Here is a 14351-nt window from a genome sequence, read left to right on the forward strand (position 1 = left end):
ATTTAAAAATTCTCATCAAAGAATAAATGTGCAAGGATTACCAAGATATTTGAAAGGAAAGAATAAATGAATAATGAAGGAGAACTTATCCTACCAGATGTTACATCTTACTCTAAAGCTACTGTAATCAAAATAACAAGATATGACACAGGAATAGACATAGACAAAAGTTCAATAATGTACAGGGTTGTTGATCAATGACTCTCTTCTTTTGTTGATTGTTTCTACCTTTAAAAAAATGTATATGAAAATATTTTAATAGTCATCTTTCCCATGTGTTGTCAGATCATGAGCTCAAATCCTTTTTTGGAGCCATGCAGAGTAACTAACAGGTAATAAGTGTCTCTTTCACAGCTCAGGCTGCCAGACCAAAAGAAACACGTGTAGGAACATCCCAGCAGGGCACATACCCGGAAACAGAAAATCCCTGCATACTGGTAAGAAAAGCTTTGGTCCTTCAGGATCTTCTGCAGAAGATGTGGGTTCTGTGTCAAGGAGCCCAGGGCTGCCAGGAACCAGCAATCTCCTGTGAGGGACACAAGCCGAGCATGAGAGGCCAACTGTACACATCTGAACGCCCCACCCCACGCATTTCATAGGTCTTTGCTAGCAGAGTTCATAAACCTCCTTCTGAATAACGCATTTTTTTCTGTCTGAGAGAGGAGACTTGAAGGAAGGATTCACTGGAGCCAGTTCCAAGCAAGATAGAGAAGGGGCTGGTGGTGGTTAGGGGGCCATGGACGGGAGGCTGGTGGGGATGATGGTGGTTTGAGGGAGGTCAGGAGAGCCCCAGCCAGGCTTCGGCAGGGCTTGTGGTCCAACTTGCCTTCTGATTTTCATTTTGTCAGAGGTACCCAGAGCTCAAGTTACAGTGAATTTTGTTGTCAGCATTAATGGCAATGGTACTTTCTACTTTTCTATTGCAGAAAACAGATTTGTGCTTTCCTTTGCTAATATTTGCGCATTCCCTACCTGTGCTGGGACCCCTCTAGCCCACACAGAAGTTCTCTCCTCTTCCCCCTTGAGGGACACACATGGCTTGAGTTTCCCCTTGGATGTCACTGTGAACCCTTTAAGCAGCAGCATCATCCCCTTCTCCTGAGTCTTCCCTCCTTTATCTTCAACATAATCAATTATTTGCATAGCATTTCACATCAGGCTCTGTGCTGGGTGCAGAAGCCACAAAGGCACCCCCACAGAGATGCCTTCTCTGAGGTAAATGAAGCTCAAATAGGAGGATTATTGGCTGGGGCTGGGGAGAGGGGGCTTTCCCAACACTAGAAACAAGCCACAGAAGCTTCTATCAACTTGGCTCAAGATGCCACCAGGTGAAGTCCAAGTGCACGCATAATTTGTAAGCTGACATTTTAAGGACATAGTGTCTGTTCTCAGAAGAGTTCCTGTCTTGCTGTTCTGTCTCCCAATTTCTTGTCCACTTTCCCCTCCCAGCCAATCCTGCCACTCCACTCCTAGGCCTCTTGCTCAGGGGTTGTCTTGGCCATTCCTGATACTACCCAGGGGGCTTCTGCAAGGCAGGCCCTGTTCTTCCCTTTCTACACTGCTCAGCTCTTAGCAACAACTTTACCCCTTGGCTGTCTGGTAGGTGGGAGGGAGTCAAACAGCTCTGGATTTAAACTCAACTCTGTCACTTATTGCTTATGTGACATTAAGGATGTGACATTAAGGAAACTATTTTACCTCTCGGACTCTTTATTTCCACATATATAGAGTGGGGATGTTGCAAGGCATAAAGGAACTAGTACATAGAAAGCATCTAGCGCAGTCATCGCAGAAGCTTAGTAAATGTTTGCTTCCCCTTTCTCGGTCTCTTTTCTTCCCATTTTCCAGCAGCTGATGCTTCTCTCTACTCAGTGTTCATATTAAACCTTGTGTCCATTTTCTCCCTTTCTTCTGTAATTCCTCACCCGAATGGCTCTGCACACCATTGCTAAACCGCATTGCAGGGTGTAGGGTGGGGTGCGGAGCAGTCCAGCCACAGCAGCACTGAGAAGGCTGGCCTTGCCCTCTTAGCAGCTGTGGCAGAATTCTGGGGGTCTGAGTGGGCACACGCCTGCACTCCTCCAGACATGGAGGGTGACTCCAGCAGCCTGCCCCAATCCAGGGCCGGCAGAGAAGAGGTTGAGTTCTTACCTGCAGTTCCTTGTTGGATGTCAAATCTACTTGCACCTTCCAGGATGAAGTGAGGCTCTGAGTTACCAGCTAATAATTCCTTCAGAAAGAGGGAGAAAAGCCATGAGCATCTTTCATTCCTCTGTGTCCCAGTATGGTACCTAAAACATCACTCATTTTGTCTTTGAGAGATAGAGGTTACTTCTTAAATAGGTGCTTAAAATCTGAGTTAGAAAAGTTCCCCTCATTCTTCAGGTTTCATTACTATCAGGAAGGCAGATGTCAAAGGGGTGTCTACGTAATTGACACGACAGGCAATAAATGCATCAGCAAAGTGCATGAAGAGATGACATAAATAAGGACTCAGAATCCTTACATCAAATAGTCAGCCATCCTGGTCCTAACAAGCAGTGTTTTATTAAGAGGTTATACACAAGGGGGGTGGGGTGGGGGGAGGAAGAATAGGATATGTTTATTAGCGGAAACTTTTATAAACACAATGAAGCTTTCCTTGTGAAATGTCATCTCTTAGAAGATAGCAGAGGCCTTGTGGGCTCCAGGTTCAAGTGCAGCCATGTGCAGGCTGTGCATTCCTCAGATTGTTGTTCACTCCCTGGCTAACTCACAGACTGAGTGGTCCCTCCTCTCAGGTACTGTTACTCAGTGCCCAGTTCTTCCCCAACCTTCAACACACAGAGTGCTTGGTGGCCACAGAAAGGGGGTCGCTAGAAAGTGCTGCAATGCTTCAATGTCTGGGGAGAATTTGGGGAATTCGTAGCAGACATGAGGATGGTGAGACTTCCTGAAGGGGCTTCCCGGGCACTTTGGGGAACACTGGGTCAAAGGTCTGGCTCCTGCCCTCATCTCACCAGCCTGTAGGTTTGCCCCCTACGAGAAGCCTGCAGGATTATCCACAGCCTCCTTTCTGTGCGGCCTTTCTAGGATTTCCATTGCATAAGTTTGCATCATTTGGTAATTTTGCCTGTATCATTTATTTTCACATTGACAAATAAGTCCCCAGAGAGCAGGGCTGCAAACTGGAAATAGATTCATTTCTTCAACAGGCATGAATGTATTGAGTCCTGTGCCTTGTGAGACCTGCCAGCCCTTTGTAAACTACCAGTTTCCTGGTGGAGCCGCCAAGAGGAAAACAAAGGTGTACATGTCTGCAAATGCAGCGGCCCAACAGGTGTATTAGGAGTAATCACCTCCCTAAATCTCCTCCCACTCCTTTCCCTACAAATAACCGGCCCTCTCAGAGGGCTAGAGAAATGCACTGGGGCCCAGGTCCTCTGGATGGAGGCACCAAGCCCAACCCTCTGCTGTCCGCAGGGCTGGACAGAACTGGGGAGTTCTCCCAACACAGCCACTCGGGCAGAGCTCTGCACAGGGCCACAGACGGAGCAACCCTCCCAGTTTCTAAACAACTTGGGGCACTTCAATGGCTTTAACTATCCCCTCCCCTTCTACTGGAAACAGGAAGTAAAGGTCACAGTGGAGGCTTGCTGCCACTGAGCAGATGCTTAGACACTCCACTCACAGGAACTAAAGAAGAATGTGGAGGCCACGGGGTTTGGGGACCAGGAACAAAGTCCACGTTGCTTAGCTTTCTTGAGCCACTCTCAGCGCAGGTCTTCTTCTTCACTGGTTTTTCCTGGTTTCTCCCCTGTGATCAGCAGAGGAAGGGCGTGTGTGCTCGAGAGTCTGTTCAGACAGACCTGGTGTAGAATCCTGCCCTGCATTGCTCTCTGGGTGACCCTGAGCCACTTCCTTTCCTTGACTGAGCCCCAGTTTCTTTGTGCGTAAAATGGGAGACTCAAATGATAAAGCGATCACGGCACTAGCTGCCATTATCAAACCCTGACGGAGGGCTAAGTGCTTTATTCACAGATCGTCTCTCAAAAGCCTTGCAAAGCAGGAGTCCTTCCATTTTACAAATGAGAAAGGATGTGAAATACTTAGCACAGCGTCGGGCAGGGTACATGTTCAATAAATATTGATTCCCCTCCTTCTGCAACATTTGCAAAATTACAAAAGCCATGCTCACAGACAAACCTAGAGCCTCAAATCTGTTTATTATTAAGCAACATAGACTAAAAATGAATTAAGCAATCAACTCAAAGATGTTAGAAAGAAAAAGGCAAAAAGAGTCTCGCAAATACAGGAGGGAAGAAGTGATAAAATAACACAATTAGTGAATTATAAAATAGAAAAATAGCAAAATCAACAAAGCAAATAAATTGCTCTGTTTGGGGGAGAAGATTTTTATAGACCCAACCTTTGGCATTTGTAGTAGAGAAACCCAAATAAAAGTGGAAGTGAAAATAGGATTTTAGCAATATAAAAACATGATGTAAAATTCTATATTAATCAATTTAAAAATACTGATGATTTTCTGATGAAAATTAACATGGCCCCAAATCATTCAAGTTCATAAATAACCTGAAAGATTAATAACTTTGGAACAGTATTTTAAAATGATCAAAGAAATATTTCCCTAACATCTTTATAAAGTCTTCTGTGTACACATATTTTCCTGCTGAATTGTCTCAAACTTTCAGAGACTAGACAATTCCATTGTCACTTACATTTACATGGGCCAAAGAGGAAACCATTTATACCCCTCCAATAAATGCCATGAAGGCATTTGATAAGTACACTTTCTCTGATTTACCCAAATGATAACAATTAAAATTAAAAAACCAAAATTTTAGCTAATTAGGAACGGAGAAATATTTTAATGTTATAAAAATTAAATAGCACTTATCTCAAAGCAAAAGTCACTAGTCAACATCAAGTTTATGGGCAAACACTGGAATCATCTGCATCAAAGTTAGGCACAAAACCAGCATCTAAGTCTCCTGTCCTCTTTAGCTGCCTGTTTCCTCCCCACCCTGGGCTTTAGCAGGGCATTTCGGATGATCAAAAAAGAGTAAAGGTAGGAAGAGACAGAAATGATACCCAGAAGCATTTTAGCCTGCTACGCTGACTTATTGAGATAAGGACCACAGAGAAAATAGGTAAAGATGGCTGGGAGGATGGGAATGCTTTGGCTCTGGGCAGTCCCCCTGTCGATAGGTAGGCCAGGCACACCAGGGTAGTGAAGTCACTGGCAAGGGGCAGTCTCTACCCTGAGTGTGACTCAGAATCACCTGGGGGCTTCACAGGCTTGGGGACCGCCGGGTCCTACCTCCCACAACTTGGATTTAGCATGTCAGCCAGAGGCAGAACTCAGGATTTACTTAATCTCTCAGATGATTCTAAGAACCAGCCATGGTGAGGGAAGGTTCAGAGAAGCAGAAGGGAGTCCTTCCAGGTCCTACAGGAAGCAGGCTAGGAGTCAGACAACCTGCTTCCCCGTGCCCAACTCTTCCCCACCAACCACGCCAGCGGGCAGGCGCTCCCTGACTTCAGTGTTTTCTGATTCTGTGAGACAGACTGGCCCTTTGAATTTCTGAAACATCCATGCATGCAGAAGGACGTTGTGATGGTTGATTTTGATTGTCAATATGACTGGATCACAGGGTGCCCAGATATCCGGCTACACATTATTTCTAGGTGAATCTTAAGAGTGTTTCCAGATGACATCAGCATTTGAATCGGTGAATTCAGTAAAGCAGGTTACCCTCCCCAGTGTGGAAGAGCGTCATCCAATACATTGAACAAAACATAACAAAAAGCAGAGGAAGGGAGAATTCTCCCCTTCTTTGCCTGACTGCTGAGCTGGCACATCAGTCCTCTCCTGCCCTTGGACCGAGAATTGCACCATCGGCTCCCCTGGCTCTCAGGCCTTCCCTCTAGAACTAAACTACACCACTAGCTTCCCGGGGTCTCCACCTTGCAGACGGCGGATTGTGGGACTTCTTCCAATTCCTCATAATAAATACGTCAATAAAATACATTGATATATTTCCTATTAGTTATATGCTACAGGATACATGTATCTCCTATTAGTTCTGTCTCTCTGGAGAACCGTAATATAGAAGCCATTGCAGTAGTCAAACTAAGTAAACTTAGGCACTTAGTTCTGGATTTGGGAGCTCCTTCTCAATGCAAAGTTTGGGGCAATCTCTGCTATATTAGATATGCCCAGAAACTCAGGTAATGCAGGGACCCCTGGAATCTTAGAAAATACTCTCTCTGAAGGGACACCAAATCCAGCACTCTCCTGCGATTGTTTCTGGAGGGGTCTCTTCCATTGTGACATCACTTGGTCAATTGTGGATAGTGATTCCTGCATTCTTTTCAAAGGCTTCCCCAGATGGGGTGCTGCTCTTGGATGAGGGAACACCAGGTTTAGCACATTGGCATTTAGACACAGGCCCTTTCAGAGGGTGGGCAGAGTTCAGGCTGGGCCAGCTGGCAGTGTCACTCACTCCCTTTTCTATTTTTTGCTAAAGAGCTTTACTTTATTGGCATCAAGTTCTTTGGCTAAATGGCAACTGGCTGCTGGCATGTTTACTTTCTGTCACTTTCTATTACTTGTTGCTTTCACGTTCACAGCCTACACTCATATCTCTACTTTGTTAAACCATTCTTTTTCTGGAGAACTCATTTCAGTTCCAAAGGAAAAACCAGGCTGGGGTCCATCCTTCTTTCAGTGGGAGGGACCACGGGAGGGGGCTCAGAAGGCCCAGGAGCGAGGTGTGTGCCTGGGAGCTCACTCACCTTTGGCCGCTTCCACGTCAGGCTGGAGAGGGGTGTCCTCTGGAGCACCTTCATGCCTATGGAAGAAATCTCAGCAGGGAATGTCTCATCCTCAAATAGCAGACCTCTGCTTAGGTAATGATCCCTCAAGGAGTTAAAATCCTGGCCCTTAAACTTGATGACAGAGGTCTTGGCTAGAAGCTCCTGGTTGTATGCCATAACTCTCCTCAGAAGACACCCAAGGTCTTTTCCTTCTGGTGAGAAAAAAAGATATTTTTAGGGATGAGCCATCGAGTGTTTTGCATCATCGATGTGAGCCCTGGAAGGGCACTCAGGTGCCCCCCACCATAAGTGAGGGGACTGAGACCTAGATCAGTGCTCTCCGTGGTAACACAGCCAATTGGTGGGCGAACCTAGACTAGAATTCAATCATCCTTCCTCCCAGTCAGTTTTCAATCCTCTGTCTCAAAGAGCTTCTCAGTGTGCTGTATGTGCACCAGAGACGATGCGGGTATTTGTACATGAAGGAACATTTATTGAATACTGACCTTGTGCCAGGAGCTTTTCGGAATGCTGGCAATCCAAAAATAAATACGACATGATTTTTATCCTCCAGGGGCTCATTATCAAGTGGGAAAGATAGATTAAACATTTCAACAACATTTAACATTTTATTATTCAACAGAAACTGTCTAATTAAAAATGTGTACAAAGTCCTGTGGACATAAAGGAACTATGAACTGCCAAAGACAGTCCAGGATGACTCTCCCACAGGCAGTGATCTTTGAATTGGGCCATAAAGGAAGAAGAATTTGCCAAGTGGAGAAACGGTAGGTATATAAAAACGGTCCCTCCAAGTACCCTGAAGAGCAAGTGCAAGGAGGCCCAGGAGTTGGACTGGAAAGGTCATAGGTGTTAGAGGGAATGGGAAGAGCAGGAGGGGACAGAAACGTGGGGGCTGATTATAGGGAGTGTTGGCAGAGATGGCCAGGAAGGCAGGTGGGTGTTAGCACACACAGACCCAGGGAAAGTTCCCAGCACTGAATCTCTATCTCTGTAAGAGGAGGGCTAGGGAAAACCAAAGCAAGAGGCTGGCCACTCCAGTCTGGCAAGTAATAGAGTTTATTAAGGGAAACTTACATATGAGGCATGTCTTGGGCAACAGCCAGACACAAGAGACCCTGGCACTGTTTGGCAGGTGCCAAAGAATTATATAGGGCAAAGGAGGGAATAGTCATGGGTACTAGTACACGATTGCTATGAGAAATTACATGCTTGCCCAGGTCAGGACAACAACCTGTTCCCGAAATGAGCATATAGCAGGAAGAAAGGGAGGAATGTTGATTTATATCAGAATAAACATCAAAGCCACCTCCGTTCTGGCCTGGATCCAGCTTGTGGAACAGACAGTGGTCACATCATGGAATAGTAGTCTCTCCTCTACAGTTGGAAAGCTAGATTGTGAAATGTTTTATATCTCGCAAGCGGTACAGGGCCATTGATGACGTGGGTCAGGTCGTGGTATAGGATTGCAGAGCAAGTTGGAGGCCGCATGTAGGGGATGGGTAGAGACTGAGACAGGAAGGATACTGCTGCATTTTTCCACGGGCGAGAGTGTTCGAGTGTTAGTAGTGAAAATGGTCGAGACAGATTCAACAGTCATTTTATAGGTAGAACCAATAGGATTTGATGATGAATTGAATATGGGGGTAAAGGGTAGAGAAGGTGGGAGGGAAAAGAAAAAGCAGTGTGGTGAACATTCCAATGGGTTGAGAAGCTTGCTTTCTGCTTTTATCTACCAATTCTGCAACACTGAGTGAGTATTCCACTCTGTGAACCTATTTCTCCGCCTGATGAATTAATGATAGCAACCTCTTAGAGTTCGTTGTGGTATTAATGAGGATGGGCCTAACATACCCAGCAGAGTGGCTGGCATACAGTAGGCACTCAATAAATGATGGTGCCCTAATCTCCTTAAAGAGATGTCAGGAAGTCTGGGCTTTCTGGTCCAGGAAACCGTAGGCATGTAAATACCATTTCCCGAAACACAAATCACATCCTCCATCTGTGAGACAAGCTGACTTGGATGTGAACCCTGAATTCACACTTACTGGTTGTGGGACTTGAAAAACCTCCTTAGGCCTGAAAGCCATGCTTTTTAAGTTTCTTTGACCAGGGTCTGTTTAGGTGGCACAAAAGATCCCAAGGTCCATATGTCCTATCCATTCCCACTTCAGGGGATGATAAAGATCAAAGAGGAAGGTAAATGAACAACTCATAAAGAAGAATATGAGCTTGAATCAAGATCTTGGATTAAAAATATGCAAAATTAAACTAACAGCTATTTTCTTACAGTTAATCTATAATAATAGTACATTGCAAGTCATTTAGATAGCACACATTCATTAGCAGGCTATCACCAGTTAAGTGGCACTGTACCCACATGTTTGGAGGGAATTATGCATACAGTTGTCTAGCAAACAAGGTAAGAATGGTTTATATTTGAACTATTAGGTTGAACCACAGGAAAGTGTCATTTTTGTAGGTCAAAAAAGGTTGAATGGAGTCCGTTTCATATGGTTTAACCTAAGGTAAAAATGGTTGAATATAAGCAATTTCAGTTGATTTAGCCTAATATGACATATACATTTCTTCAGTCTAGTTCTTGAAAAATGGCAGGTGAAAATATGTCAATATTCCTTACCACTCACTATAGAGTAGAGGAGAGCCCACAGCAAATTATATAAATAGTGATAAAGCTGAGACGACAGTAAGGTATCACTCAAGAGCAAGAAAACAGTAATAGATTTGACTGTCAATTCAAGACAAAGACAGTGACACCTGATAACGGAGAGTTGGGAAAACCGTGGGTCTTCAAACTCTGCACATGCTTGGGGACAGTGGAATCCATGCAGCATTGCCAAGGCATCTAACTTTCAGTAAATATTGGATCATAGTATGCGATAAACTCCAGCAATGAGCTCATTTTAGTTTAGAAAACCAAATTATGGCTACCCTTAATTACACAACTATGGGGCTAGTAAGCAGCCCCATAATTGTATGTAAAAGTGAGTCTAAAGAATTTGGCTTGACTTCTGTGTCAGAATCTTGCAAAGGCCCTACATTTGGGCATAAGTTTCTAGGCCATCTGCAGGGCCCTGTCTGCTATTGGATAGTGGACTGACTGACTTTAGGAATCCCAATCTAAGACTCACTTTACACATTTGTGAAATGGAGGTAGTAATTAATATGCATAGTATAGGGTAGTGAGACTCAGATGAAACCACGCTTGTCAAATACTTTGCACTGTGACTGATAAATAGAAAACAATTAATAAACGATGGTTATTAGTATGACTATTATCATTTTGACCACAAAAGGATTGTGCAGAAGCCCCACCCCGCTAGCACAGGCACTTGTTCTTGTAAATGACAGGCTGGGCTCAGTGGGGCCTGGAGGAATGAGGGTCAGAGGTGAGGCAACAGAGCCATGGCCTGAGCTCTGCTGTGGCTCTGCATCCACTAACTGAGAGCCCAGAAAGGAGAGGAAGGGCTCTGGGGGACAGGCGGCAGAACCTGGTGTCTGTTGCCAGAGGAGGTGAGCTGTTCTGGGAGGGAGGAGAATCTTGACCTGGAAAGTGAAGGCAGGACACACAGACCTTACACCTACCAGGTTCACCTTCTTTCTCTCTGAATGCTTATGGTTCCGTCAGGGAACAGCCTGTGGACTCACTTTCTTAGGCAAGAAGGATGTACAGAACTTGACAACATTTCACTTTTGTGTGCAGTAGAAAAAGCCAACCAATTCTCCCACCTGTCACTTTGGGGAGGGCTTTTGCATATTTCTTCTCTACCTTACTTGCCTCACTTTGCAAGATAAGGAAAGGCAGGAGAAGACTCAGCTGCCTTATTAGGAAAAAGAGAGATGGAATGTCTACCTGATATTCAGGATAAAAATCTGTCTCACTGCTGGGTTATCTCTTGGGTCAAGCAAGAAAAATTGCACAGGAAGAACTGAAAAAATAAATGGCAAAAAGAATTGGTAAAAAGTTCTTAATGTAAGAAGCTGTGTGAGCTAATGGTTGTTTTATGGCTTTTAAAATATTATGTAGGAGTTTCCAGTTCCTTTATGGCAATGTGAGCAGCCCCCTATCCAGCCCGGCTTTCTTACTGATTATAACTATAACTTCTGGGGAAAATAAAACAATTACTTGAGAACCCAGAAATGGGAGGAGAGGGGGGAGGAAGCTGGCAAATTGTAGCGGGAAAGTAAAAACTTAGAAAAGAAACAAGAATGAGGGTGGATTTCCAGTTTTTGTCTTTCTCTCACACATCTTGCTACAAAAGGATAGGCTCCAGTCATGAAATGGCCTGTCACAGATGACTGAAGCTTTGATGAAAACCCTGCCATCTCTTTGGCAAAGGAGTTCCTCAAGACTTGGGGAGGGAACTAAGGGGAAGAGGCTGAGATGGGATAGAGCCAGAGAATGGGATCGTCTAATTCTATGTATAAACTTGGATTAATCTTAGCCTAACCCATCTGTACTGTGGATGTATAGGACAGATCCAAACCAGCAGAGCAAATGCTTAAAGAAATGAACTGAGATTTGATCATGTCCCACAGAGGATGAGCTGGAATGCATAGACAAATTATTGGGTTGATTGCCTACGTTTTTTAAAAAATCAACAATCTCTAGAGGGTTCTAATGGAATACAAAGTCTACGCAGCATAAGGCTCACTTTGTCCAATATAATCCCAAACTACTCAAAATAAAAAGAACTAAGAGAATGTGACCCATTCTCAAGAGAAAACACAATCGGCAGGTGCCAACTCTGCAATGATCTAGATGTAGAAATGATCAGATATTCTATATTCAGTAAAAATATATTTCAAGAATAAAAGTGAAATAAAGCCATTTCAGATAAAGGAAAACTAAGAGAATTCATCATGCAAAGACATGCTTCAGAAGAAATGATAAAGGGAGTTCTTCAATTTGAAGGGCAATCATAACAGGGAAAATTGAATTTTCGGGAATGATATACAGTAAATATCTGAGTAAATATATAAGACTATTTTTCATCTTAAAATAATTTAAATGTGTATATGTTTAAAGCAAAAATTATAACATTTTGGAGAGGTTTCAATGTATGCAGATATAATTCACATGACAACTATAACAAGGAACAGTGAAAGGGGATTAAAGGGGCCTATATGGTTGGAAGTTTTCCGTGTTTTACATAAAGTGGTAAAATCGAATGTGAAAGATTGGGCATGTGTGTTATAATCCCTAGACAACCACTAACAAGATAATAAAAAGAAATATAGCCAAAAAACCTGATAGATATGCTGAAATGGAATGCTAAAACATATTCAAATAGTCAAAAGAAGTCAATAAAGAGGAAATAGTGGATAAACAAACAAACAAAAAAATAAACACAAAATCCAATCACATTGACAACTAAATTAAATGTTACTTAAGCTCCAATTAAGGGGGGAGGGAGGTGGTGGATGAAGGTAAAGGGGATCAAATATATGGTGATGGAAGGAGAACTGACTCTGGGTGGTGAACACACAATGGGATTTATAGATGATGCAATATTGAATTGTGTACCTGAAATCTATGTAACTTTACTAACAATTGTCACCCCAATAAACTTTAATTTTAAAAAAAGGCAGAGATTGACAAAATAGATAAAAAGCAAGATTCAACTATACGCTGTCCATAAGAGACACATTTTAAACACAAAGACACAAATTAGTTGAAAATAAATGGATGAAAACAGATATACTATACAAACATAAGAAGGATGGGATAGATATTAATAGATTGATCAAATAGTCTTCATAACAAAGATCACTGTTAGCAATGAAAGGGGGACATTTAATATTGGTAAAAATGATCAGGAAGAAACATAAATCATAAATGTTGTAGGCACCTAATAATAGAACCTGAAAATACATCAAACAAAACTTAACAGAATTAAAGCAAAAAGAAACAATTCCAAAATTATGGTAGGAGATTTTAGCACCCATATTTCAGCAATTAACAGACCAACTAGAAAAAAAATCAGTGAAAACATAGATCTGAATAACACTATCAAGCACCTTGACGTAATTGATATATATACTACAGTACATCTAACTGCAGAATATAGATTCTTTTCAAATGTTTGAGATACTTTCAACAAAAATGGACAATATGCTGGGCCATAAAACAATATTGAATCCAAGGATTGACTCACACAGGGTATGTTCTAACTGAAACAGAGTTAAAATTAGAAATCAATAGCAATAAGATATTTAAGAAAATCCCAAATATCTTCAATTAAACACTTTTAAATAATTAATGAGTCAAAGATGATATCATAAGGGAAATAAGAAAACCCAAAATAAGTCTAAGGAAGCAAATAATAAGGACAAGAGCAGAAATTAATAAAAGAGAAAACAGTAGAGAAAATTAACAAAGCCAAAACTTCTTTGAAAAGACCAACAAAATTGGCAAATGCAGAGTCAAACTAGTTACGGACAAAAGATTGAGAATGCAAATCAGCAATACCATCATTGACAAAGGGCTTATCACCACACAATCCTATAAACATTAAAGGTCTAAGAAGAGGCTACTATGAACAAACCAATGCCAAAAAAAAAAAAAAAAAAAAAAAAATCAATGTTATATGAAACGGATAAATGTCTTGAAAACTACAGTTTACCAAAGTTGATATAGGAAGAAATAGAAAATCTGAATAACCTTATGTCTAACAAAGGAATGGAATTTGTTATTAAAAGCTTTCCCCCAAAGAAACCCCCAGACCCAGATAGTTTCACTGGTAAAATCTATTATATCTTCAAAGACATAAAAATATAAACCTTACACAAACTTCTTCAGAAAATAGAGAAGGGAAAAATTATTTTATTAGGTCAGCATAACAATAGTGACTCATAAAGGAATTTACCCTCCTGGAAAAGAAATTATGGATCAATATCCCTTAAGAGCATAGATAGCAAAAATCCTTAGCAAAATTTTAGCAAATCAGATCCAACAATGTAAAAAGGAAAAGAAAAGTAAAAGAATATATATCAAAAGTACCATGTTGCCCCGAAAATAAGACCTCGCCAGACCATCAGCTCTAATGCGTCTTTTGGAGCAAAAATTAATATAAGACCTGGCATTATATTATATTACATTATATATTATACCTGATATTATAATATAATATGATATGATATGATATGATATGATATCATATCATATCATATCATATATCATATTATATTATACTAAAGACCCAGTTTTATTTTAATATAAGACTGGGTCTTATATTAATTTTTGCTCCCAAAGATGCATTAGAGCTGATGGTCTGGCTAGGTCTTATTTTCGGGGAAACCTGGCAAGTTGAGTTTATTTCAGGAATGTAAAGTTGGTTTAACCACTAAGAAAAATCAACCAGTGTAATTACCATATTAAAAGGCTAAAAAGAAAACCAATCATTGAATTAAAATTATTTGATAAAATTCAACATACATTTTTGATAGAAATTCTCAGAAAACTAGAAAAAGTAGGTAACCTTCTCAAA

At 41.7% G+C, this 14351-nt stretch overlaps 1 protein-coding gene across 3 annotated transcripts in view; it reads right to left on the reverse strand.

Annotated features, from left to right (window-relative positions):
- CAPN13 (calpain 13) overlaps positions 1-14351 on the reverse strand; it is a 75842-nt gene that overhangs the window by 48359 nt on the left and 13132 nt on the right. For 2 of the 3 annotated variants that reach the window (XM_074331851.1, XM_019735397.2), the window contains exons 2-4: positions 6799-7031; positions 2152-2230; positions 411-526 (exon numbers count right to left, since the gene is read on the reverse strand). In XM_074331851.1, coding sequence (XP_074187952.1) covers positions 411-526; positions 2152-2230; positions 6799-6996 — 393 coding nt within the window. In that variant the 5' untranslated portion in view covers positions 6997-7031. The remainder of the gene's footprint in view (positions 1-410; positions 527-2151; positions 2231-6798; positions 7032-14351) is intronic. The other variant, XM_019735398.2, reaches the window with a different exon arrangement.

The sequence above is a fragment of the Rhinolophus sinicus genome, linkage group LG05, assembly GCF_036562045.2.
Source record: "Rhinolophus sinicus isolate RSC01 linkage group LG05, ASM3656204v1, whole genome shotgun sequence".
Taxonomy (NCBI): domain Eukaryota; kingdom Metazoa; phylum Chordata; class Mammalia; order Chiroptera; family Rhinolophidae; genus Rhinolophus; species Rhinolophus sinicus.